This window comes from Saccopteryx leptura, chromosome 2 (genome assembly GCF_036850995.1).
Source record: "Saccopteryx leptura isolate mSacLep1 chromosome 2, mSacLep1_pri_phased_curated, whole genome shotgun sequence".
Lineage (NCBI taxonomy): Eukaryota > Metazoa > Chordata > Mammalia > Chiroptera > Emballonuridae > Saccopteryx > Saccopteryx leptura.
In genome coordinates this window covers 51,529,429-51,557,392 of record NC_089504.1, presented here as the reverse complement: position 1 = coordinate 51,557,392, position 27,964 = coordinate 51,529,429, and the positions used below count along the sequence as shown (strand labels likewise).

The window sequence follows — 27,964 nt, the reverse complement described above, 5'->3', positions numbered from 1 at the left end:
TGCAGTCTCTGTAGACCTGATTCTGCTATCTGTTATTTCTTCTGACTTTCGCTTACAGAGCCTAATGTCCTTCTGTAGTTTGGTTTTTTTAAAAATGTGACCATTTTCCTTGAAAATACCCCTATGAGAATTCTTTGAGATCTGGGTTAAGATTACATTTCTCCAGAAAGGATATGCATTTGCTTCTGACAGTCACCCTGGGACACTACCTACCTGAGACTACTTTTAGTTGAATTTTCTTTTGAGATGTTCCAGAACATTGAAATAACATAAATTCTGATTATATACCTATATGAGATCCAGCTTATGACTACAAAGTCTCAGAGGAAGTGTTGTTTAATCTACCCGATGCCAAAGCTAAAACCAGGATGGCTCTTTTCCTGTCCTGGCAAGTTTATTTTTTAACTCATCCTTACACTGAAACAGTCTTGTATTTTATCTGGCAACCCTGACTACAATAAAAATCCTTTGGATTATTAAATTAAAAAAGAGAGATTAAAACCTAATTAAATGAGAAGACAGAACAAAGAGAATCATAACATGGTTCCCTTCAGACCCTAAACAAATATTTCTGTGGTGTACCAAATTAGATATTTGTTTACCTATTCTACATTTTGCCACATCATGGTTTCCTCTGTAATTAACTTTGGTAATTACCGTCCCCTTACCGATTATAAACTCCTTGAGGATAGGGATTGACTTTTTTTTTTTTTTAAGAGAGAGGCAGGGAGAGAGAAACAGAGAGACAGGACCACGGAGCTGTTCCTGTATGTGCCCTGACCAGGGATCCTCTGTGCTTCGTATAGCTCCAACAAACCGAGCTATCTGGCCAAGGCAGGATTGCCTTTCTTTTTTGTTTGTTTGTTTGTTTTTACAGGGACAGAGAGAGTCAGAGAGAGGGACAGACAGACAGGAACAGTGAGAGATGAGAAGCATCAATCATCAGTTTTTCGTTGAGCATTGCGACACCCCAGTTGTTCATTGATTGCCCTCTCATATGTGCCTTTACCACGAGCTCTCAGCAGACCGAGTAACCCCTTGCTCAAACCAGCGACCCTGGGTCCAAGCTGGTGAGCCTTTGCTCAAACCAGATGAGCCCGCACTCATGCTGGCGACCCCAGGGTCTTGAACCTAGGTCCTCGGCATCCCAGTCCGACGCTCTATCCACTGTGCCACCACCCGGTCAGGCGGGATTGCCTTTCTTATCTGCATATACTCCTTATAATATCCAAAGCAGTATGTGAGTTATGGTACATAATCACTTAAGCGTGTGTTTATTGCACCTAAGTGAATTTTACTGCTAAGTGTTCCTCATCTACCATGTATCCAGGAACTCAAACCACAGTCAGAGTGTCATTCTACTTTTCTACCTCCCACAACTTATTATCTAATCTTCCTGATTTTACCTTTTACTTTCTCTCAAATCTGACTTTTCTTTATTACTGCAGCCGCAGTCTCCGTTTATCCCTAGTGATTTCTCCTCTAGTGAATCCTCTTAAAAGAGTGCTCCTAAAATGTTACCTAGAATCCTAGTTTTACAAGATTTTTATTTCTTAAAAGAGTGCTCCTAAAATGTTACCTAGAATCCTAGTTTTACAAGATTTAATGGATGAATCCATTCCTATAGCTTAAGAAGTCATTTTTGACATAGCACTCACACTGATCTTTTTAAGTAAATCAGATCACATCATACCTTTTTTTATAAAGTTTCTCATGGCTCCCACTTACTCTTAGATTGGAATGCAAACTTCTCACCCTGGCCTATAAGACCATATTTGATCTGATCCTGTTCATGACCCTGTACTAGTCTCTCGACTTTCTCCCTCTTTTCTTTATCCCCTCCAGCCTCACTGACCTTCTTGATGTTCCTAGAAATGATCAAGCTTTTCTTGGTCTCTGTCTGGGACACTCTGTGGCCAGAATTTCACATGGCTAGTTCCTTGTTAGATTTCAGATCTTTACTCAAATATCAAGTCTTGAAAAGCTCTCTCTCTAACTAGCCTATCTAAACTAAGCCCTCTCTTCTACATTCCAGTGTCATCACTCTCGAACCCGTTATCTGATTGTATGTACTTATGTGTTTTTCTTCTTCATTCAATGCGTATTTCTGGAGCACCTGCTATACGACAGGCAGTACTCTTGGTAGTCAAGTACAGGAAAACAAAACAAAACTTGTCCTCGCAAAGCCTGCATTTTAGTAGCTGTTTTATGCATGTGTTGAGATTTACATTCTATTACATATAATACTTATCTAATTTTCCTTTTGCTGACTTCTTCCCCCTAAAATGCAAACTCCAGAATAAATAAATAAGTGAGTGAATATCCTGCTGAAGTGAGCAACACTGCATACATTCATCCATTGCTTCCACCTGCTAGTCAGTCTGGGCAAGGGTGGAGATCCAGGGACAGTCGCCTATTGTGATACTCTGTTGTTGGAATTAGAGGACTTGGTAAGGACCAGGGTCCAACACAGAACTGAGCCTTCCTTTAGCCAACATTTGTAGACAATGATTTAGATTATTTATTCAGGTCTCTTCTACGACTACTGTGCCTCTCCAGGGGGTTGTGCCCATTGTCAGCATTTGCACTAGTGCCAATTTAAATATTTATTCATTGTCCTTGGACACCAATGAAGACAAAATAATTCAAAATAATCAAAAGTCTCCCAACAAAATACTTTGTATCACAGCACCACTGAACCTTCCAGGAAAATCTTCTACTTTGGCAAAGTTACCAGAAGGTCCATTTTGTATTTCAGTGTTAATTATTTGAAGTAATTCAAAATACTAAGCCTGTTCAGTGCTTTTTGAGGCATATAATTAGTTTCACCCTTTGGGCATATAAACCACTTACCCAGTTCATTATCCCCAGGTGGACTGGAGAATGTCAGTGACCCCCTACGAATTTGTTCAGTATCGTCTAATAGCTACATACATGTTTACTCTGGGAGAATAAGCATTATTGACAATGTGCTTAATTATCTCCCAAAACAATTTCAGCATTGGCCGCTTGTCATGCTTCTCTCCCCTCAGAGGGAGCAGTGGTGCCTCTCAGTATGGGGCGGACATTCTGCTGATGCTCTGACAAGGCTGCAGGTGCTCATAAGAATGCTTGGCGCAGGAACAGCTCCAGTCTGGTTAGCGAGTCCGAGGCAGAGCCAAGAATAACCCCATTCCCTAGTCATCTGCCTCCTTCACAGAATCCCATCAGAAAAAAACTATTCATATTAGAAGTGAATGTCTAAAAAGGAGTTTGTGCAAACATCTGCCACTGTGTCAGCCACACCCTATGGAAGAACATCAGTCTGGTCCTGGTGCTGTAGGATTCGGAAGTGCTGAGGAAAATAAAAATGAAAAGACGAGAAAGCAGCAGTGGGCAGAAGTGAGACAGAAAATAAAGAACAAGACCAAAAGGCCAGCTTTCTTGGGGAAGATCTGTGGGAGGAGACTGTTTCCAGACTTATGGCTAAGTGACCCCGGAACTCATAACTGGAGCACTTTCTCCCTTTACTTAGTAGCATTGTTTTACTCTAATAAATTTGGCAATAATATTTATAAAGAAAGTACAAAAACATATATATAAACACATAAAATCAGACAGTGATAACTACTGTTAACATTTTAGCTTTATCTTCTGATTTTTTTTTTTTTCTTCTGAAGCTGGAAACGGAGAGACAGTCAGACAGACTCCCGCATGCACCCGACCGGGATCCACCCGGCACGCCCACCAGGGGCGACGCCCTGCCCCTCCGGGGCATCGCTCTGCCGCGACCAGAGCCACTCTAGCGCCTGGGGCAGAGGCCAAGGAGCCGTCCCCAGCGCCCGGGCCATCTTTGCTCCAATGGAGCCTTGGCTGCGGGAGGGGAAGAGAGAGACAGAGAGGAAGGAGGGGGGCGGGGGTGGAGAAGCAAATGGGCGCTTCTCCTATGTGCCCTGGCCGGGAATCGAACCCTGGTCCCCCGCACGCCAGGCCGATGCTCTACCGCTGAGCCAACCGGCCAGGGTATCTTCTGATTTTTGATAGTCATATCCACACCTGTAGATAAATACACATAGATATGATTTATTGTTCTTTTCACATAGCCTATCATGAACATGTCTTCATGTCATTAAACAGTCTTGAGAAACAAAATTTTAATGGCTGAATACTAACCATCTTTTGTAAATGTACTATATATATTTTAAAAGATTTTATTCATTGATTTTAGAGAGAGGAGAGAGAGAGAGAGAGAGAGAGAAGGGGAGGGTGAGAAGCATCAACTTGTAGTAGTTGCTTCTCTTATGTGCCTTGACCAGGCAAGCCCAGGGTTTCAAACTGGTGACCTCAGCGTTCCAAGGTCAGCACCACCACAGATCAGGCTAATGAACCATATATATTTTTTAACACATTCCCAACAGATGAACTCTTAGGTTGTCTTTCATAGGACATGATCAGTGCTTATTTTCACCCAGGAAGTTTCTTTTGATGAACAAATTTGTGTACTAATTTTATGGAAAAGTGGGAAATATGGAATCTAGTCATATCAATCAAAAGCGTTCATCTATATCTACCATAAAACAGCACCTACCTTATTGTAATTCATCATACCCTACATTTCCAAGATTATCTCAGGCTTTTGGCTCAATCATATTCCCAGATCTAATCACCTATATAGTAGATTCCACCAAACTTGGGGCTTTATTTGCCTTCCCAATGCCTCCTACACTTAGGCAAATTATCAGAGCAAACTGATGCTCTGCCCATACTTCATAGATTTCTAGCCCCAATAATTCTCCAAGCCCCATGATAACAGAAATCTAAAGTAACAATCTTCATACATTTTTGACTTATCACCCCATTGGTTTAAAACTCAGCACATGCCTATATATGTGTGTGTAATGCATATATGTGTGTGTGTGTGTAATTATTTATATGTACTAGTGCCTGAATATTTTACATATACTTAAAAAGCATGCTAAAGTAGAAATTTTAAGAAGATAAAAAAATAATTGGCCCTGGCCAGTTGGCTCAGTGGTAGAGCATCAGCCTGGCGTGCAGGAGTCCCAGGTTCGATTCCCGGCCAGGGCACACAGGAGAAGCGCCCATCTGCTTCTCCACCCCTCCCCCTCTCCTTCCTCTCTGTCTCTCTCTCTTCCCCTCCCACAGCCAAGGCTCCATTGGAGCAAAGTTGGCCCGGGCGCTGAGGATGGCTCTATGGCCTCTGCCTCAGGCACTAGAATGGCTCTGGTTGCAACAGAGCAATGCCCCAGATGGGCAGAGCATCGCCCCCTGGTGGGCATGCTGGGTGGATCCCGGCCGGGCGCGTGCGGGAATCTGTCTGGCTGCCTCCCTGTTTCCAACTTCAGAAAAATACAAAAAAAAAAAAAAAAAAAAAAAAAAAAAAAAAAAAAAAATTGAAACATATATTCTGTTTTGTTTTGGGGTGTTTTTTTTTTTCTATAGCCCAATGAATTGCCTTGTACACTTCTCTTTGAAGGCCAGTGACTCAGGATACACCTAACCAAAATGCCACATCTGAGCTAATGAACTCACTTATTAATCTTCCATATTTTTATATTTGGTTCCTTAATATTATAGATGGAAGGAATGGCTCTCTGATGGGTTGATTCACCTACATGTACATAAGGACTCCCTGTACTTGGCTTCTAGCTCCTCTTTCTTTATAGACAGACTATGTGTTTCTAATTAACTTGTTCACCTAGCATTTTTAAGTTGGGAGATAAGTTGAAAACATAAATATAAATGACTATGATTGAATGATATGACTAGATTCCACTTTTCCCACCTTTCCACAACCCTCTATAGTTTTGGAACATAGATTTAGTACAATAAGATGGGTGCTGTTTTATGAAACATCTGTAGTTGTGGCCTAAAAGGTCAAGGCAGAAGGAGCCTAATGGGTCTAAGATACCTGAGAAGGGACTGAGGTAGGTGACAGCCCAGGAGCCTCCTAAGAGCACAAGTTTAACATGCCTATCAGTCAGCAGCGCAGGCAGTAACCGAGAAGGTCTTTGTAGTAGTGGGACACAGGACAGGTAGGTTTCTATAGGCCATGAGGGAGGCCTATGCATGGGGTAAGAATGAAAGACCTACAAGCCTGAAAATGAATCTTGAAAGAAGTAGCCAAGGGTAAGGTAGGAGCACCCAGGCGTAAACTTTTCTCCACAGTTTTGCAATCAGTTTTGCCTAAACAATATATCTAACCCATGACTAATTCTGGCATATATAGATATTTATTATATGATAAAGAGCTACTCTTTTTTTTTTTAAGTAAGAGGAGGGGAGACAGTGAGACAGACTCCCACATGTGACCTGACCAGGATCCACCCAGCAACCCCCATCTGGGGCTGATGCTCAAATCAATCGAGTTGTTTTTAGCAAGTAAAGCTGAAGCTTGGAGCAACTGAGCTATCCTTAGCACCTGGGGCCAATGCTCGAACCAACCAAGCTACTGACTGTGGGAGGGGAAGAAGGAGAGAAGGAGGAGAGGGGGAGGAAGAGAAGCAGACAGTCGCTTTTCATGAATGCCCGGACCAGGAATCAAATACAGGATATCCGTACGCCGGACCAATGCTCTTATCTACTGAGCAAACTAGTCAATGCCAATAAAGAATTACTCTTAAGACACCAAAGTTCTTCTCTCTTCCCCAAATAAAAAAATAATCATATAATAATGACAATAAATTTAGAAAAAGTGAAATAGAATCATTCTTGCTATGTGCTTCTTTAGTTGTGTGGCTCAAAGTTTATTTAAATTTTAAAAAGATATTTTTCTCTGGATATTTCTAAATGTTTAGTTCCATTTGGATTTTAAAATATCCCTTTTCCTGAGGGAGATATATTGAGTGGGGACACTTAGATCCATGTTAACACAATAAATTAAAATTAATAAAAATTTTAAAAAATAAATAATATATCCTTTTTCCAATACATTTTGTAAGTAAAATGTATATAACTCCGAATGTTGCCCAGATCTACCCATAGTCAATTGTGAAGGCTATAGATATTTCTGAAAACATAACAAAATGGCAGAGAATGGCAATTGACCACCGAAGGTGATGTTGAGTGCAGGAGGCAACGACTCCACGAGGACAGGGAGTTTGCGATGAGTTCCAGCACTGATGATCACCAAGGAGACAGGGGCAAGGTAATGTGGAGGATCATGACAACCTCTCCAGACACAGTGGTTGCTATGGCCCTGCCCACCCCACCCCATAAGAATGAATTTTCTCAAGAAAGGAAGACTGTATCCCCATGCCCCATCTTGACAAGTCATCTGCACACACATTCTCTTTAGTGGGGATTTGAGCAGCTGGAAGCCAGTAACTGTTTCTGAAGGCTTTTTTCCAAATGTGCAAGTCTCTCTCTCTGCATTATGACAGAACTTTCCCCCTCCCTCCTCAAAATATGCTCTCTCAGCTCAAAAGTATGACAAGATCAAATAATCAAAGCTATTTAAACATCCTACTTTGGATAGCACCTTCCAAGACAGTTAACAATTCTAACTTGTTTAGACTCTTCCATTCCTCACCACTCCCAATACACACACACACACACACACACACACACACACACACACACACACACAGCCAGGAAGATTCATCTCTCTATTTCTAAGCCACCCCTCCTCACCACCCAAATGCCAACTTGATTTAGAGTCAACTTCGAGGTCTGAGATTGTTACCTTACTTAATCCCAGAACAGCTGCCTCTCAGCGGTCAAGCTAAATCCATTTAGCTTATGTCTGACTTGTGGGTCTTCTGAGCTGGAAATTTTTTACAAATAATTCTTACTCTTTAGAACAACTGGTAATAATGAGGAAGACTAACGGGCATTCATAAGCTGTTATAAGACAGTTCCTGTCCTATGCATTATTCATTTATGCAGACTGTTGTGAAGGCACCAAATTCACTGTGCAAGAGGGCTGGAAAAGTGTCTAGACTCAAGATTACTTTGGTATGCATATTCCTGAGGCTTGGTTCTATTCAATATTTTCATCAGTGACAGGCTTAAAGGAACATAGAGCAAACTCATTAAGTTCCTAGATGGGACAGATGACCAAAACAATGCAGAACAGGATTAGAATGTCCCATCCCTTACTAAATGAGCAAAGCCATTGAAGTCAAATATATTCATCAGGAACAGGAAAGGGAAAAGTAAGCCGCCCAAATGTGAGCTGAGTAGTAGCTACTTCCTTAGGAGCAGGACTGAAAAGAATATAGTTGCAAACACAGACTCATAGCAGGAAATCAACTTACCCAGTAGAACCATTAGTGTTCCTCGGGGCCTTTGCACCACTTTAAAATGGATTCATAGTCCTAGTCCATGGACTGTGGAAGCAGAAAGCCCTCCCCCAAGAATCTGAAGCATCCAGTGTGCTCTACTTTCTCGAGGTACCTCTAGGTTCAGATTCCTGATTCCACTTAATAGCCTGGTTTATGGTTCATTGCCCTGCCCTGCTCTAGTCATTCTATTGCAAACCAAGTTGACCCAGACATGAAAACCATTTTTCTCCCATAACCAAATCATGGTCTCTTGCAAAAGGGCCTGGCTATCTCCTTGGCCACCTTGGCTCATACTCAATACTTCTGATTAAACTTCTACCCCAAGTTGTTTTACAAGGTATTTTCCTAAATATAGACAGTTTTCTCCCTAAGAGGAACTTGGAGGCCAGCTGTTAAGAAAATAACATTTATACCTGTGTTATATAACAAAGGTGATCATGACAAAGCCATGACCCAACAGTGCTCTGGCCAGCAGACTTCTTCCCTACAGGGAAGTGACAGATAGTAAAGATTTTCTACCTCTGTTGTAACTGCTCTACTCTGACACTGTAACAGGAAAATATTCATAAGCAAGATGCAAACGAAAGGTCAGGGCCAGCTTTGGCCCCGAAGTTGTCCATATAGTTTACCAACTCCTGCTAGACTCAGCATCAGAATCTTTGACTTTTGGGAAGACCTTGTAACCATCTTATCCAATAAGATCATTTTACAGCTGCAGAGACTAGGACCTAGCAAGTAGAGAAAAGTTAACATGAGTTCTCAAGACAGTTAAGCCAGGGTTAAAACTTCAAACTAGAAACAGGTAGTGTCCTCTCCAATGCAAGATAACTAGGCTATTTCCAGATGGTTCTGGGGATTCTGTGAAAATGGTGGAGCCATTTAAAAATGCTTCAAATATAACTTTTGGTGCAATGCATTAGTTGTATTATGTGTAACAACATCCCTAGGAAGATACAAGATGAATGTTTGGTTAAAGATTCAAGTGAGGCTCTACCAAAGAGCAGACTTTGTGAAACCAAAATAGAGCCTAGAGTGGATCAGAAAGGAAAGCTATGCACCAAGTTCAAAGGACAGCATTTTGTTTAGTTTTTCATGTACCAAGAAGAATGGTTTAAAAGGAAGCAATTGTTTTCTATCTTCTATTAGAATGAAAGAGCAAGACTGCAGTATAACAGATAGAAAGAACTTGCTAGAGGTAACTTACAAGAGTTGAAGGCCAGAGAACGTCATAGAATTCTCATAATAATTGGACCTGGGTGTTGGAATATTTCAGGGAGAGTTAGAAGGGAGGGAATAGACTGAGTTAGTGGTTCTCAAAGTCCTTTCTCTTTCATTAAGACCCCTGAAAGCTTTAGGAAAAAATCCTTCCCTGGGTCAACAGGGACACACTGGATCATTGTACTTCATGAGAACAGGACAGTTTCTTTAAGAGGGTTGTAAAGTGCAGACACAAAGTGGAAACTGTATTGGAAAAAAACAGTTGTCCAAATTGCAAAGGAACCTCCCAGATTACAATTCCTCACATTGGCAGGCATTTGGGGTAATTCATGAAAAACCCACCATTCGGGGTGGAAGTTGGAAGCCCCTTTTCAGGTGTGTGTGTGTGGGGGGGGGGGTTGCTGCCTTTACTTCAGTAAAAACCAGGACATTCTCAAAGTGGATGGTTCCTGGTCTGCAATTTGAAGACCGAGTAGCTTGGGCTTATTCCTTCTTGAAGGTCATAGCCAAGTATTTATGAGAATCTCTATTTTACTAGCTCTGATAAGGATAACTCGTAGCAAACAGCTTGGTACTAATTAAAAATGGTGCATTCTATTCAAATACCATTTCTGGACAGTACATTTCATGAAATTATTCCAGAAGATGGTCTTAAGCCATACCTTTTCCAAAGCCCATTTTTTTCCAATTGATGAACCTTTAGTGACTATTATTTTTTATTATTATAATTTTTTTTCCAGATGACCCAGGAACCTGCACATCATGCATTACGGGATATTACATGTAAGTCTGGCCCTCTTTTTAATAGCACTAATGTTTCTGCAGTTTAAGCATTACCAACTTAATCCTAAATCAGTGATTAAAGAAAAGAGGCCCTGCAGCCTGAAGCAACTCTGCCCTGTCAGGCTATTGTTGAATAATTGTTGGATTTAGCAACAAGAGCCCAGCTGTTTTCTTGCTGGAAAGGAGGCCTTCTCTTTCCTGGTTCTGGAAGGCACCCAATCTGACACTGGTGTCTAGGAATCTTACCATGGGTGACCAAGATTCATACCTTGCTGGTTCTGGACAGAACTTAACAATAGACCCAGACAAGCTGTTTCCAGATGTCTTCATGAAGAACTTGTCCTTAATAAGAGCCAGACGGCCCAGGACGTAGCCAGGTGCTACATTAGCTCTCAATCATGCCCTGGGTAATGAAAGACACAGACCACTAGGTTAAATGAAATACAGATAACCATGACCCTCAAAGTTCTCTAATACAAATGTGCAAATCAAACATGGCATGTATCAATGCCACCTGCCCTTTCCATCCTAGTCTCCCTCCCAGGGTACATTGGTGCCTATCTTGGAAAAAAAGAAAGGAAGATAAAAGAAAAAAAAAAAAAGAAAGGCCCAGATAATGCATAGGCTACATAATTCCTCCCTGTCATCTTAAGAACTGGACAGTTTTGTGATAAACAAATACTCACCTCCATTTCTTCTTTTCACCTTTCCAAAAACATTGTCAGGAACATGGGATCAATATTATTCTCCAAAAGAGAAAACTGAAGCTCAGAGAGGCTTAGTTCTCTCATGATGTAGCACAGCTAGTGGTAGGGGTAGGGAGTGGGGTTGTCCAGATTTGGGTCACCTCAACTTTAATGGGCTCAATTCCAAGGAAAATTGCTCAAAATGTGGCTGTGGGAAGACATCAAAAGGGATGAGGTAGATGCGAAGGAAAAGGAAACCCAATAAGCTGAAACATTAAAAACAACCAGTTAACATTATCATTACTTAACCTTATGGTTTTAATTCAGCTTTCCCAGAGTAGCCTATTATTCTCTGCATTGACTGTCTCTCTATATCACTGCACTTCTGATCCACTGATTTAAATTATTGTTCTATTTAAATGAGGGAGGACAGTTGGAGAAGAGGCTCCCAGACTTTATAGAAGGTAGACCAGATGACAGTAAATGAGCAGAAAGAAATTTGTCAGCATATTTATTATTGGCATTTATCCAGCATATGGCCTGCCACAGATACCCAAGCAGAAATGAACAGCAGAAATGCAAGTGTTCCTCAGCGAGCTCGCAAGGTTAGGGGCCCAAACTTGAATAACTGAGGAAGGAGGACTTAGACCCAAAAAAGTAGTGACTGTGCAGAAGTGGGTGAGGAATACTCTTGGGCTCTCCCGCCTAACTTTGCCCTCCTTTATTTTGACACCAGAAGACACCCCTTGACCTGCACCTACTTCCTTTGTTACCCAAGAAAGTTTGGAGCCAGCCTCATCAGCCTCTCCCGCTCACCATGGCCCACTAAGGAGCATGTTTCATAAAGCCTCTTGAGAAACAAAAGCAGTCCTTCCTTGACTTAACATCATTTTGTTCAATGTCATTTCATTATAGCATTGATGAGGTGCCACGGGAACTTAACTTTTGTTTATATCAATTAGGCTATTTTATTATATATCATTCCACTTGAAGTTGCAGAACCTATTGACCACATTAAGTAAGGACCTACTATACACTAAAAAGAACATGACCAACATCACTAAGGGTAAAACATGCAAAATTTATTTCAAGAAACACATATTTATAACCCTTTAGAATACTTAATGACTTTGAATATAACTAATGAAACACTCTACAATAGGAATTGGTGAGGAAGAAAGGCAAAGCCTGCCTCTGATATCTTGTTGATGCTACAGAATTCATTCAAGGGCAAAGGTCAACTTCATTCTACTCCCCCTTCAAATGAGCTTGTCATTCAATGGCGTATTCTACTATAGAATGAAAGTAACAGACAGTATGTGTAAAAATACATATACAGAAAAGCTAAGGTACTTCAATATTGGTGGTAATAATCTGGATACAGATATTTCAGTAAGCTACTTGAATCCAATACGGAGCTGTGTCAGACTTTGTGAGTGTCATGTGGCAAAAGCACACAAACTGTTCAAATAGACTTCGGTTAAAATTCCAGTTCCACCTTTAACAACCTATGTGATTTGGAGCACTTAACCTTGAGACACAGTTCCCTGATCTGCAAATTAAAGATATGTAATAGTTACCATGTGGGAATTGTATAGGGGTTTAAATAAGCTAATACTTGACACATAATCACTACTCCATATATAAGTTATCAGCACCCCTGTCTTTCTTCGAAGCCTCCTCTCAGCTGCCCTGATAAGGGTCCTCAGAAGTCTGGAGAGAGGCTGTTCATGACTTGTTTTAAAGGCACACCCAGCCCAAGAGGAAGTTTTCTGCCTTGAAACCCAAATACTATATTTGTTAAAACAAAACAGACAAACAAACAAAAAAAAACGTGTGTAGATGTACATACAGAGATTAAATTATGGTGGATAAGAGCAACACATCAATAGATATAGCTCATGGAAGAAACTCTACCTTCTCCCCTAGGTTTAGACACCACTGTTATAAAACCTGCCCTCAGAAGACCTACAGTGAAGAATTGGAATGCAAAGCGTGTGATACCAACTGTGCCAGCTGTGGCCAGAATGAGTGTTACTGGTGTGAAGAGGGCTTCTTTCTCTTGGGTAAGTCTGAAAATGGCATCAAACAAGGTAAAAACGAGGCTCCAGAGCTCCACCCAGAAAAGAGAGAGAGCACATCTGATCAGTTTCAGGGTCTGCACGCGCTGGTGCCTTTTGTCCAAGGAGAAGTTTTCATTTGATTTGAAAATAAACATTAGCCAGGACTACTTCCTCCTGCTTATATTACCAAAGCATAGTCTATCTCCAAACTAATGAACACAAGAGTGAATGTGGAGGGTGGAGGGGAAGCTGAAGACAATGCTTTAGAATCGGTTACCTGGAATATTCAGTCATGACTCTTCCCTTGAGATGTAATCCATGCTATAGAGTCCTGAGCACTGTAAAACTTAAACAAGATCCTTTGTCTTAGGTTTTGGTCAATTCATTCACTTGATAAAAATGGATGGTTAGGAAAGACATATTACTGTGAGTCTTCCAGGTAAGGAACTAATAGTCCAGTGGTCTTGCATGCATATGGGAGAGAGAATGGGGCAGAAAGCCCCAAATGACGTCCTATTGTTCTCTACATAGAGATTCATTTCTTTTTTTTTTTTTTTTTCTTTTTTTTTTTTTTTTTGTATTTTTTTTTTTCTGAAGCTGGAAACGGGGAGAGACAGTCAGACAGACTTCCGCATGCGCCCGACCAGGATCCACCCGGCACGCCCACCAGGGGCGACGCTCTGCCCACCAGGGGGCGATGCTCTGCCCCTCCCAGGCGTCACTCTGCCGCGACCAGAGCCACTCTAGCGCCTGGGCAGAGGTCAAGGAGCCATCCCCAGCGCCCGGGCCATCTTTGCTCCAATGGAGCCTTGGCTGCAGGAGGGGAAGGGAGAGACAGAGAGGAAGGGGGGGTGGAGAAGCAAATGGGCGCTTCTCCTATGTGCCCTGGCCGGGAATCGAACCCGGGTCCCCCGCACGCCAGGCCGACGCTCTACCGCTGAGCCAACCGGCCAGGGCCTAGAGATTCATTTCATTTGCAGTTTTTCAAAGCACTGAGAATGTCAAGTTCTTATTTTCTATGCTCTTAATCCTTTGATCTGAGAATCAACTTAAAATCTCAGTTAAAAGAGGGCTTCAAGTGCTCACTGTTTAAAGACATATTTACTGGCTGAAATAAGCTAATGCCATCCTGGTCTCTTTTAAAACAAACTCAAACAAAAACATCCCTGTGATTCCCTGCAGCCTCTTTAGAACTTTGGCCCTGTGTAGAGCGCTGAGCTCCACCCACCAGGTGTCCTCCTGAATGCTCCTTCTCTGTGTTCTTCCGTAGGTGGCAGCTGTGTGAGGCAGTGTGGCCCTGGCTTCTACGGTAACCCAGTGTTGGGCGAATGTGAGCCCTGCCACCCATCCTGTGAAAGCTGCACCGGCATTCGCCACCACGAGTGCAGCAGCTGCCGGGCAGGCCTAGAGCTGCTGCACGGGAGGTGTATGGTTCCCGTCCAGACCCAGACGGAAGACAGATTCTGGAATGGTATGTGTCTCCCGAGAGTGATCGCAGGTGGCCAGCTGCCTTCTTGTCCTCCCTCCGTCCCTCTTTAACTCTTGCTTTCAGAGAGCAAGAATTGAAGGCTGGGTAGGAAAACAAAAGCTTAGAATGAGAATCAAGGTTGGGTCTCTTTGATGCTGAAGGCAGGAGAGGGAAGGATTTGGCTGTAGCTGACATCTGGCCAGGAGGGAAAACCCAAAAGGTCTTTTATGCTTGGTCTGGCTGCTTGAGTTTTCACAGAGATGGAGCAGACCTCTGAGCACATAAAGAGAGTCATAGAGAGAAATGGCCCAAGTACCACTTTCTCAGAGGTTTCGGGATAGCTTCCGTCATCTGTGCCTCTCTTTATTAAGGAAAAGGACACTGCCCAGTAGGGTCGGCTATTTCAATGAGGCAAGGAAGAACTGCTCTCAAGTACTGGGACTTAAGCTAAAGGAGCTGATCTGTCTGGGCAGATTATTAGAAATTGCCATCATTCAAAATTGCCTTGGAGAAGTTGCCCTCTCCAGGTGGGAAAGTGGGGGTCCTAACAGGGGGAAGGAGTGAGGAAGCAAGCGGGAGCTTGGACTCTCACAGGCAAGGTCTGCATGCAGGCACCCCACCTGCCTCTTCACCTCGGAGCCTCAGTCACACTCTTCCTCTCACGGTCATTGCAAACTTTGGTGGCCTCTCCACATCTGGGGTGATTAAAAAACAAAATCCTCTTCCTGCTGGGAAAATTGGACTCGCTTTCTATGCAGAGAAAACAAGAGAGGCTCTCCATTTGGTTGCGAGGCAAGGATGTGTCAGGGGGGGTCATTTCAGTGCAGAAGCAACAGCAGCTGAGAAGAGGTCTGCTCAGGACGGGTTTTTCTAGAGGGTGGAGAGGGCAAGACCTTGGGCGGGAGATAAGGCTCTTGCTGGGTGTCAGAAGAGGGACATCTGTGGCTGCCGTCCATGTGGACAGCACTGTATATGTGACAAAGGAAAAGCAGCTCAGAGATCGTCACAAACCCAGCAGCCAAAGGCCGCAGAGAGCACAGGCCGATTTCAGAGACAGAGTTGGGAAGAAAATCATTCAGTGAAGATTGGGATATCTTCCGTGAATTATAGTTGAACCAAAATGCTGCAAATGAGTTTGTCTGCCATTCAGGCATTTAAGAGGTAGTGCTGGCCAACGGGAACAGAGTCTGGTGCTATGTTTCTAGCTCAGAACATCTGTATTTTATCTGGCACCCAGATGATGAAAATATCCAGGGAGCCAAGAGGCAGAGCAGACTTGATCTCCCAAATGATTACACGTCCCTTTCAACTGGACTACGCACTTCGCAAGCAGAAACCAGGCCTTGATTGCTCCCCTTTGTCTGAGCACCACACCCATCCCTCTGCATTTTCTGCTATCAAAATTTAATGTTTTTGGAGAAAGGAATTAGTCCATTTGGGGATTTAGCACTAGTAAAAGATTCAGGAAGTAGATGAGAATGTTTCTCATGGCTGGACAAAAGCAATAAAGTCAAGGCCATGGCTGCACTTTTCCACTTCTATGATCTAGGAAATAAGACATGCAGACGATTAACAGTGAGAAAAAACTGCACCTTCCCTGAGCAAGGTAGACGGCTTCCTCAGCAGAGATCAGGCACCACTGAAACAGACAGTAAACGGGGAAAGCAGTCTATAAAGCCCTAGGAGTGTCTGAGTCAAGACCTACATCTTTCTCCCAACTTGTTTTTCTTAAACAAACAAGGTCAAGGGTGTAACAGGATAGGCAGTAGGGGTTCCAAAGAACAAGCCCTAATAGCCATACCTCTAAGATGACAGAAAACAGACTGCAGTCATCCTGGGTCAACTGAGAGGGAGCCCAGACAAATCGCAGAGTATATGACAGAATGGAGCGGCCAAGGTGATACCTGCAAGGTGGTGGGAGTGTTTTAAACACAGAGGCTGATCCAGAGAGGGAAGGTAAGATGGGACACACTTCAGTTCTTTCCTTCACTCACACTACTCCCTCATGCAATGATTTTCAACCCTTTTCATCTCATGGCACACAGAAACTAATTACTAAAATTCTGCAGCACACACCAAAAAATATATTTTTTGGAGCTCTGACAAAAATAGGTATAATTTTGATTCATTCACACCAGATGGCTATTGTTATGTTGGCTGTTGTCATTTTTCTATTTGAAAATCTAAGGGAAAAGCAGACTGTGCCCCTGACTGAATAGTCAGGCACTGAATGTTTTATAAATTCTGGCAGCACACCAGTGTGCCTTGGTACTCCGATTGAAAACCGCTGCCCTACTGGGAACAACAAATCATACTTGCATCCAAAGACTATGGCCGCCCCCATAGTCTATGTCAGCATGTACAGGGGAAATACCCTGGAAATAAAAATCCAACTAGAGTTCACTGAGCTCTTCTTCTACTATGGTGGCTACTCACAATGAGAGGGACAGTGGAGAGGGCCATCATTATCCATATCAACTACCAACAGAGTGAGAATACCTCCCACCATCGTACAAGGACGGAGACTTTCCTACACATCAGACCAGCCCTGGCAAAACCTCCAGCCAAGATGAAGTAATGTCCAAAGATAGCTGCTCAGCTCTCTGTTTTTCCTGCCACTAAAATGCACTGCACAAAAGTATAGATCATCTCCAGGTCCCCTGTTCCCATCACTAATATATTGTAAAGGTTCGTCCGTCTAGTAACAGGACCGATATTAAATAGGCTGCAAATGACTTCAATAGTGACTCAGGCATCACACAGAGCCACTGCTGGTGGAAATGTTCAGGGAAGGCAGGTCATGGGCTTTGAAAGAAGATAATGGCCATAGCTGGTTGGGTATGGAAACAGTTTACTCCATTACTGTTAAATCCTTCGGATTTTCTTAATTGTTTTTCCCCCTGGTGGTTGCAGGAAGTTCTGTATATTTCCCCTACCCACCTAGTCCCATCACTGATGAAAACCATATCTATAGTGGGCTCTAATTACATATTCTGATGGTAGTCTAACCAATAAAGTGCAGATATGATGAATTATCTTTTTATCTTTGACCACATCCTAACAATATATCACTAGTCTGTCTTTTGATCTTAATTCCTATGCTCTGAGCAAAGACTGGAATCCCAGAGTCAGTTATAAACACCAAAAGCCACTCATGTGGGGAAAAAAAAATTTCCATAGTGGGGAACACATTGCCTAATAGTAGCTGAACATTAGAGAGCTTTAAAGATGCCATGAAAATCTGATTTTTAGAGGGACTTTGCAGCTGTATAGAGTTGCCTCAAACATGAGGACATCATTTTTATTTAATTAACCAATCAGAGTGCAGAGAACAATGTCTCTAGGTAAGTAATACAACCTTTAACGTAGTGGTATGAAGGAGTCACATGTACCCAGTTGCATGGATTGTTAAATCTCCAATAATTTTATAAGTGGGTTGTACAATCATTGGCAGCTTAAAATCAGCTATGGTGGGGGTATTTATACCATGAAAATTGACAAACACACACACAAAAACAATCAAGATTTTTGTTTTGTTTTTCCAAGAGCCATTTTATCTGTACAGTACTGCTTTGATGTCTACCAAATGATTTTACAATCCAAATTAATTACTAAAACATCTCTCTAGTGGGTGAGAATTAGGCATGCCTGAATTCAAATCCTGGCTCTGTTCTTTAGTAGCTCTGTGACCTTGAACATGATACACATTCTCTCTGAGCCTCAGTTTCCTCATCTATAAAATGAGAACGTGAAACTACTTCACATAAGTCATTTTGAGAATTAAATAAAAGAATACATATAAAACTCCAAGCACATATTATGACACAATAGAGTTAATCTATTCCTTAATGCTTTAGCCTGGTCCAGTTTTAACACATGAAACACTAGTACACTTTCAAAATAGCCTTCTCTAGTCGAAAGAAAGAAAGAAAGAAAGAAAGAAAGAAAGAAAGAAAGAAAGAAAGAAAGAAAGAAAGAAGGAAGGAAGGAAGGAAGGAAGGAAGGAAGGAAGGAAGGAAGGAAGGAAGGAAGGAAGGAAGGAAGGAAGGAAAGAAAGAAAGAAAGAAAGAAAGAAAGAAAGAAAGAAAGAAAGAAAGAAAGAAAGAAAGAAAGAAAGAAAACGAGGGCCTAGAGAGCCATACAGATTTGGGAAAAATAGTCCCAGAAAGAAGGCAGCATATAATGCTCAGTTGGAGCCCTAGCTGGGTGGCTCAGTGGATAAAGCATCATCCCAGTGTGCTGAGACCACAAGGTTCGATTCTCACTCAGGGCATGTACAAGAGGCAATAATGAGTGCACAACTAAATGGAACAATTAAGTGGATGGCAAGTTGATGCTTTTCTCCCTTCTCCTTTTCTCATTCTCTCTCTCAAATCAATGCAAAAATTAAATAATAATAGTAATAATAATAATAATGCTCAATTGAGATGTCCAATAACCAGTCAGAGTCCTGACTGAACCAAGAATGTGTACTTGTGAAGATGTTAAAACAGTTTTATTTATAATAACAAAAAAATCAATTAAATTATGATTCATACAAATAAATATACAAATCAGTAGAAATAATGTTTACAGGGAATATCAATGGCAAGAGAAAATGCCTATAAGATGTATAATGTAATTCAAAGTGAAGGTAATTCAATGTATACACATATGTGATTGTGTATACATTGATAATTACACATGTATACACATGTGTGATTGTACTCACACATTCACTATAAAGAAGAGAAAGCTACGTGCCAATGTAGGTATATGCAGCAGACCTGTCTGGGTAGTAAGATGATAGGCAATTTATCTATTTTATCTTTTTTGCATTAAAAAATAAAACACTTTATTTTTTTTAATAAAAAAGAACCTGCGCTCACTTCAAGCCCATCTGTGCTGAAGAGCCTGCCACGGGAGCGACGAAGGTGGAAGTTTCAAATGAAAAGAGGTAACAGGGAATTAGGGAGGAGAAGGGTAACAAAAAAAATTGTTACCCACAAATCAGGAGTCTCTATGATGTTGAAACCAACCCAAGAAGCTGGGCAGCCAGGAGCGAGTGGGCTGAAGAAGTCATGAATGGAGGGGACAGCAACACAAAATATAAGGGGGTGCGCAAAGGGGAAAGACTGGGAGGAAATGCAGCAGTGGAGACTTCTAGAACACTTAAAGACATCCCTGATGTGCCATTGGTTACACCTTGAGAGAGGGAGGCTAACAAGAATCTAAACCTCTGTCCTTATAGTTCTTTAATAGTCTGAAAAGTCACCTCTTACTTTCTTAGTCACTGCAGCATTATTTGAAATAGCAAAGACAGGAAAAAAACTAAATGGTTACAACAGGAGACTAAAAAAATGAAGTATGATACATCCATGCAATGGAATACCATGGAGCCATAAATAAGAACAAAAAGGTTTTTTATGGACTGATAAAGAATAGTCTCCAAAATATATTGTTACCAAAAAAAAAAAAAAAAGAAGGCAATGTGATAAACAGTGTGAATAGATACAGTTCATATAAAAAAGGGTGGAAAGGGATTAGGAAAGCTTCATGATTTTTGCTTTTTGGACATTTTGAACCATGTGAGTATTTCTTATTTAACAAAATGAAATATGAAGAACCCCGTTTTATCTGGTTGCGCTACAATTATTTTTGAAGGATGGACACTACATTTACTTGGTCAAGGTGATTTTTGTTTTTGAGGTCCTGTACAGTCTAGAATTTCTGCAGCAGAAAAAAACAAACAAACAAAAAAACTATGATCAAGGTCAAAATTGACTTGTTGAGATTTAGTCACTAATCTTTTACCATCAAGACCCCTGACTGGGGATGACTTTAATCATTGCCCATGTTTAATTGCTGTTAACTGTGTGTACAGAGTACCCTCTAGTGGAAACATGAGGACAATATAGAATAAATTTTATACCAAGTGTATCACAGTAAAATATCAAATTGTCAGAATGTTAAATATGTAATTGTAAATATGTGTGTTTGTAGATATAAACACAATATATTTATAAAAATATGGAAAAAATAATAGAAACTCATATTCATAACTATAGCATTTTAGTATAAAAATGATAAAAATCAGAGGAAAATCAGCCCATGGCCTGGAAATATATTAAAGATTTTTAAGGTCCTCAATGTCTGACAAATATGATTTTATTATTTTATAATAACTGCTCTTCACCATTAAGTAAGCATTCTTCTCCCCGAGCTTCATTGACATATAATTGACATATAATATTATGCATTTTCAATGTGTATAACAGGATGATCTAATACAGGTATTCACTGCAAAATGATCACCATCGTAAGATTAGCTAATCCACCCATTACCTCCATAGTTACCTTTTTTATGGTAAGAACTTTTAACGTCTACTTTCTTAGCAACTTTCAATTATACAATATTTTAAACTATAGTCACCTTACTGTATATTAGACCCCAAGAATTTATGCATCTTAAAACCGGAACTTTGTTCCCTATGACCACCTTCCTCCACTGTCTCCACCATCCCCTCCCCCGTGGCCCCCTCCAGCAACCCGCAATCTACTCAGTTTCTATGAACTTGATTTTTTAGGATTCTACAAATAAGCGAGATCATAGTGTTTGTCTTTCTCTGTCTTTCTCTTAGCATAATGCCTGCAAGGTTTATCCATGTTGTTGCAAAGGGTATGCCTTCCTTCTTTTTATGGTTGAATAATATCCCACTGCATATACAGGGTGGGGCAAAAATAGGTTTACAGTTGTTTGTATGGCAAGTAATATGTTAGTAAATAATAATACAAAAATAAACTCGGCGTTTCTCATAGTCACAAATGTAAACCTACTTTTGCCCCACCCTGTATATGCCCTATCTTCTTAATCCATCAATGGATACCTAGGTTGTGTCCATGTCTTGGCTATTGTAACTAATGCTGCAATGAACATTGTGTTATCTAAGATAGTGATTTCACTTCCCTGCAGTTCTATTCCCAGAAGTAGGATTGCTAGATCATATAATAGTGTTATTTTTAAATTTTTAAGGAACTTTCATACTGTTTTCCATAGTGATTGCACCAATTTACATTCCCACCAACAGTTTATGGGCTATTCCCTTTCTCCTCACCCCTCACCATCTTTTTGATGACAGCCATTCTAACAGGTGTGAGGTAATACCACGTTGTGGTTTTGCATTGCTCTGTTGATTACTGAGACCTGTTAGCAACATAATTGTTGCTCAGCTCTCTGCTGCCCTCATTTTGAGGTTATGTGATTTGTCTGGTTAAAAGGGGCCTTCAGGGAAAGACTCAATCATGCTAAGTCATGTGGACCACTTTTACAAAAATCCTGTGATTAGCATTGCTCTACACAGGGCTAATTGAGTTCTTAACAGGTCCCCCCAGGCAGATTACATCAGTCAGTCAGTCTACTGGAAAACCAGGACAAATTTTTCTTTCCAAACTGGGAAAAAGACTGCCACTCAGCATGGCAGGGTGGACAATCATATATATCTCTGTATCTACATTCAAATCCACCATCTACCGTTAAATCTAGTTTTCTCTGTAGCAAGGCTCACCAGCTAATTAACCATGTGTGTCATCATGGAAACCAAGCCATGCCAATGGGTGCCACTCCAAGTAAAGAAAAGAGGAAAGAGGAAGGGAAATAAAAACAAAAGCCTCAGAAATGTGGTGGAATGATAACAAATAAGGAAGTCAAGAAAGAGGGAAACAGAGGCAGAAGAAACTACCATTTGCTGAGCTGCACACTTTATACCCATTATCTCATTTAGTCTTCACAACAGTCTCAGAAGGGAAGACTCGTTTTCTCTCATTTTAGAGACATGGAAAAGTAGGATTCTGAGAGTTTAATTACTGTATCCATGGTTACCCTACAGAGCAGCACAGCTGGGATCTGAAGGCAGGTATAAACTAGAGACCCATCTCTGCCAGACTGACTTTCAGAAAGAGAAGAAAGAAACTGTAAGGCAAGAGAGGGAGGGAAGAAAAGGAAAAGGAAGGAAGGAAGGAAGGAAGGAAGGAAGGAAGGAAGGAAGGAAGGAAGGAAGGAAGGAAGGAAGGAAGGAAGGAGAATGGCAAGATGCCAACATAACAGTTGGCTGAGGATCAGGATCATTCATACCACACATTATGAGCTAGAACTTCTTTTTCTAAATTTTCCCTCTGTCGGTCATGCTGATTACCAAACAATTGCTGAACTGTAGCCATGATCTCAATTGTGTATTGACTGAGCGATGTCATTGAGACAATTTTGTATGCCTTTGAAACTGTCCCGTGGAGTAGCTGACTTACGTGAAAAGCCTGCCCTACCAATGCTGTTGGAGGGAAGGAGAGAGAGGAAAGAGCTCTAATGTTTCCCAGGTTGGCCTGCTTATCACCTGACCAACCAGCAAACTCATGGGCTGCTCCATTTTAGTGATATTTGATGATGATTGGGACAAATTTAAGGTGAGATAAATTTAGGTTGTATTCCACCATGGCTACTCTGAAGAACACAGAGACCCAAACATTGACCGATTATGAAATCTGATTCCAAAGAACAAAACAAAGAAAATAAGTTTTTCATGAAAGAAACAATGAATTCTCAGTTATCACCTTAGAGTGAAGAGAACTTACCATTGAAGAATGATGGGGAAATAAGTGATTACCTTGGACTGAAAAACTCACTCACATGTGCATGTTGACAAGCACCCAAACATTCTTAATACGTGAAAGAAGTAACATTCATATATCCCCTTAGTATTGAAGGCTATCCTGTCTCTGGAAGTTTGCAAAGTCTTGATAATCAATTGTAAATTAAGGAGGAAGAGCAACAGTAAGTGAAGTCCACATCATCGTAGGCCAAGACCAGGTGCCAACATTTAGCTAATGCAAGAGCAAAGGGATTCTATTTGGAGGAGGAGGGGAGGAAGAGATGAGATTTTCCATGAGATCTCTTCCAACACTGTAACACTGATTCTTCTCAGGGGAGACTGACTGCTTGTTTCTCTCCTTACACAGATATTCTGAGAAAACACCTGCCTTGTCATCCTTCTTGTAAAACCTGCAATGGCTCTGCAACCCTGTGTACTTCATGTCCAAAAGGTTCGTGTGGAGTGTGACCGGAGGTGGCAGTGACCAAGCCAATTCATTGTAACTCATGTATATTGGCATCTGTAAGGGGTTTGCAGGACTTGATCGAGTCCCATCACATGTTCCTCACAGTGGCTACTCTGGACCCACAGGCATCCAAACACTGACCTATAATAAAATAATAAAAACTGGCTTTCAAAGGCAGGGCAAAAAAAGAAATATTTCTTATCAAAAATTGTGATGAAGCGAGCAATTGCTTTGGCCACAGAATTTGTCAGTGTCTCCAAGTACTTGATATGTGTAGAGGTTCCACTGCTCTTGTAGAGTGCAATAGCCAGAACGAGAGAACTTCTAGTGGAGAATCTAGGTGGGGATAGAAAACCTGTTACTGTATTTTCTTCTTCAGTTCTGGTACTAAATTTAGGGGAGCAAAACCACAAAAGCAATATGTAACAGTCTAACAAATTAATTGCTTCGTTGTTTATAAAAACATCAGAAATAACCTTGAATTAGGGATATAGTTTATTAACATGGTGCACTAACATTGAGAATAAAGAATGTTATGCTTCTGTTAAAGTGATCGTTATGTTGGAATGTGCGACACTAGTGAGATAGGATATGAAAACAACAGAATTTAAAATGATGGGTGTGCCGTGATTCTATGCCTACAAGTTTACATACCAAAATTGAAGACTCTGCCTTGGAGTTGAGGATGGTTTTTACATTGTTTTCTTAACAATGGTGCCATCTGACTTTTTTTCTATTAAAAATAAATAGATGAACCATCCATTGGATGAAAGAGATGCTACTATGTTGGTGTCCTAATGAGATAGGCTTTAGGAAGCAGAACAGAACCCACCAAGCTGTATGTGTATAACTGTAAGATGCCAGAAAAACAGGTGAAGGTGTTACTAGCCCTATCAACTAGGCAAAGGGAAGCCCCAAAGTGACCTGCACCAATGTCAGGAGGAAAGTGAAAGAAACAGAGCAATTTCCTTTCTAGAGATTCAACTCCCCTGCAAGACTTAGCATCACTAATACACATTTCGTTAAGCCTGAAATATAATACTTTGGCTTTTGGAGCAGTTAAAAAAAGCTGTCATGTGCATCAGTTCTCTGCATGGGTGTGTGCACTCTTAGGGCAGACCCATGATGACCACCTGATCGGCCTTCTTCCCTGGTTTTCTAGGTGCATATCTGTTGGCTCAGGCCTGTGTGGCCTCCTGTCCCAAAGGCATGTGGCCCTCTGTGAGGAGTGGCAGCTGTGAGAAATGTATGGAGGATTGTGCCTTTTGCTCTGGAGACGGTCTTTGTGAAGAGTGCCTGACTCAGCTGGAACACCCTCTCTTCCTCCATGAAGGCAGGTGCTACACCAAGTGCCCTAAGTAAGTTTCCTTTCCTTTCACTTCCTACTGTGTTCATTTTCCTCTGTAACCTGGATACCATGCCTACCAAAGAACTCTTCTCCCTGGTTACAGAGCCCACACAAGGGCCCCTTCTTGACTGTCCAATATCACCGTTGGCCACAGTAGCCAAAACTTATGTAATGCCAGATGCGCATTTCTCTGTATGTGATGATTATATGTATCATATATATTTTTACTTGTGTAAAAAATATGGGTGTTTTCTTTTTTTTTTTTACCTTTTACTTAGGATCAAGTAGTTGTCTTTTTTCCATCACAAAAGTAAGGCTGTGGAATACACGAACCTCTTCTGTTTAAAGTAGACAAAATGTAATCAAAGATAATAAATAAGAGAAAATACCTGCTTAATTACTTATTGATTCTTCATGGCTTCTTTAGTCCCCTGGTCTATGATTCCTTTACTCTTCCTACCAGTGGTCTCACCTCCAGGATTTACCCAAAAGGGAAGTGAGAGTAGCAAATGCGAAAGTACATCAGGAGATTTTCCGCGACAAGCAGCAGAAACGCCAAGCAGAGTGACTGAGACAATACAGGGTTCATTATCTCACAAAACAAAACAGTTAGAACCCCAGCATTGGTTATTTCAGTGGACAACACTTCATTAAGAACCCACAGTCTTTCCATTTTGCTTTCCCATCTTCCTTAGCTGTCCTCCTCTGAGCCACATTGTCTGTGCCACCTCCACACGTGACCACCCCATGCTGCAACAACCAGAGACGGAAAAGGACATGTTTCTCTTACTTTATCTTTTTCCAAAAGGAGAGAAAATTTCCTCAGCCTTTCCTTCACATCTCACTAGGCAGATGCTTAGGGCCAGTTTAGGCTGAACAAGATCCCACCCCCCAAAAATCCCACCAGACTCAGAACACTGACATCCAGGAAGACTGGAGAGGGAGGCAGGAAATGAGTCTGGGGAGGCAACCAACAGAATCTATTTTAAGGAATTAGAATTTTCATTTCCCTGCTGACTAAAAAAACTTGTTAAAAACAACACCTATTTCCTAATGACCTATTTGTCCCCATTACTGAGATAGACCCTGTAGGGTTCGTTCAAACACAAGTGATGATATTTACCCTCAAGAAGCCTCCAATCTAGTGTAGAAGCCAATTATATTCAATTCAACCCTACAAATACATATTTAGCACCTACTGGGTGTGTAAAAACTGATCATGGGAGCTACGTTAAAATCAGCTGAAGGAAGTCTGAGCCTGCGACAGGCCTACAACCCAGTATGGAAAGTTTACATCAATTACTTTCACACTTCTCAGAGCCTAAATACACAAAGGGCTAAGAAATTCCAAGGGAAAAGAAACCATTTAAAGACAGACAGCTGCTTGGGCCCTGGCTGGGTGGCTGAATGGATAAAGTGTCATCCCAGTGCACAGAGGTTGCAGGTTCGATCTCTGGTCGGGGCACATATGAGAGGCAATCAATGAGTATATAACTAAATGGAACAACTAAGTAGAACCGTGAGTTAATACTTCTCTCTCTCTCTCTCTCCCTCTCTGTCTCTCAAATCAATGGGAAAAACAGTGCTTGTTGAGTGTTTGTGATGTCTAAGCACTGCACTAAGCTCTTCAAATGTATGATCCATTAATCCTCACATGAATCTTCTCATCCAGTTACTATTATTTCCCCCATTTTAAAGATGAGGAAAGGGGTAAGCATACCTAATAACACACAAGTAATCCATGATGTGGTCGGGATTTCAACCTAAATCTCTTTAGCCCCGAGGTCCATGTTTTCAGCATTGCACAATGCCATGTTCTCATCCAACTGGGGTTCCTTTTTTTTTTTATAACAGCTTTATTGAGGTTTAATTCACATATCACACAATTCAATGTGTATGATTCAATGGCGTTTAGTATATGTATACAGTGTGCGATCATCACCACAATCGATTTAAAAATATACCCATCATCCCATAAAAGAAACCTCAGTATCTTTTCAGCAGTTACTCCCAGCGTCCCCCCAGCCCTAAGCAATCACTAACTTACTTTCTGCCTCTGTGGACTTGCCTAATCTTGAACACCTCATATAACTAGAATGCTACAAAATGTGATCTGTTTTGACTGGTCTTTTCTCCAGCATTGTACTTTCAAGTTGTTATTATTTCTGAGAAATTGCTCTTTTGGGTACAATTCATCCTAAAACAGCAACAAGATTTATAACAGGAACCCAACCTGCAATGAAACGGCATCCAGGTTATTCAGAATTATTTATAAGTCCGCATTAGTGGCCACTGCTTTATCAAATATGGTATAGATTCATGAAAGAAAAAGGTTTCAGTAGTAGCATACATTGTTGTAGTGGTTGTTCCAAAGACAAGGCCTAAACTAAGGCGTGCTGAGACTCGCCGAGTAGGAACAGACTGGGAGCTCCAGTGGAAGAAGAGTGGCCCGCTTTCGGCGCCGTTACTGTCGTGGGTGTCTAAAGTGTAGGCGAAGCTCCAGAGCCACACAGCTTTCCCGGGACGTCTATTTATCTGAGCCAGAAGACTTCCGCGTGAAGGACTTGTCATAAAGTACTTTGGTTGTAGCAATTTAATACAGGTGGACATTTCTTGTAAAAAGAAACATCAGTCTTCTTAAAGAAAAGTTAACAGTGAAAATAAGGCATTCACAGATAAGTTCTGCAAATGCAGGAAGAAGACAACTTACTGGGCAGAGACCTGTGTGGAGAAGGCTGCTTTTAGCAAAGTGGCTCCCTAAACAACACCTCTCACATCGGCACCTGACTGCCTCCCGACAAGTTCCTGAGATTCATGTTTTTGAGTTAGCCTTAGTTTCTACAGGCTTTTTTTTTTTTTTTTGCTTGAATCCCTTCCTTTCATTTCAGCATCTCATCTGACCACCACTGACGCCCTAGTGAGAAAAATCTGAAAAAGGTTTCTTTGTGCTGCATCTTTTCAAATCCTGGACTAGAACTGCTCTTTGTCAGGGTCCAGAAACTGTTCTTGAGGGACCCCAGGCAGCC

General features: G+C 41.3%; 1 protein-coding gene across 2 annotated transcripts in view; it reads left to right on the top strand.

Moving 5' to 3' along the window:
* PCSK5 (proprotein convertase subtilisin/kexin type 5) overlaps positions 1-27,964 on the top strand; it is a 449,146-nt gene that overhangs the window by 387,095 nt on the left and 34,087 nt on the right. Inside the window, exons 25-30 of one of the 2 annotated variants that reach the window (XM_066367965.1) lie at positions 10,244-10,286; positions 12,902-13,038; positions 14,306-14,506; positions 19,359-19,439; positions 23,492-23,575; positions 24,753-24,948. In XM_066367965.1, the coding sequence (XP_066224062.1) occupies positions 10,244-10,286; positions 12,902-13,038; positions 14,306-14,506; positions 19,359-19,439; positions 23,492-23,575; positions 24,753-24,948 (742 nt within the window). The remainder of the gene's footprint in view (positions 1-10,243; positions 10,287-12,901; positions 13,039-14,305; positions 14,507-19,358; positions 19,440-23,491; positions 23,576-24,752; positions 24,949-27,964) is intronic. The other variant, XM_066367966.1, reaches the window with a different exon arrangement.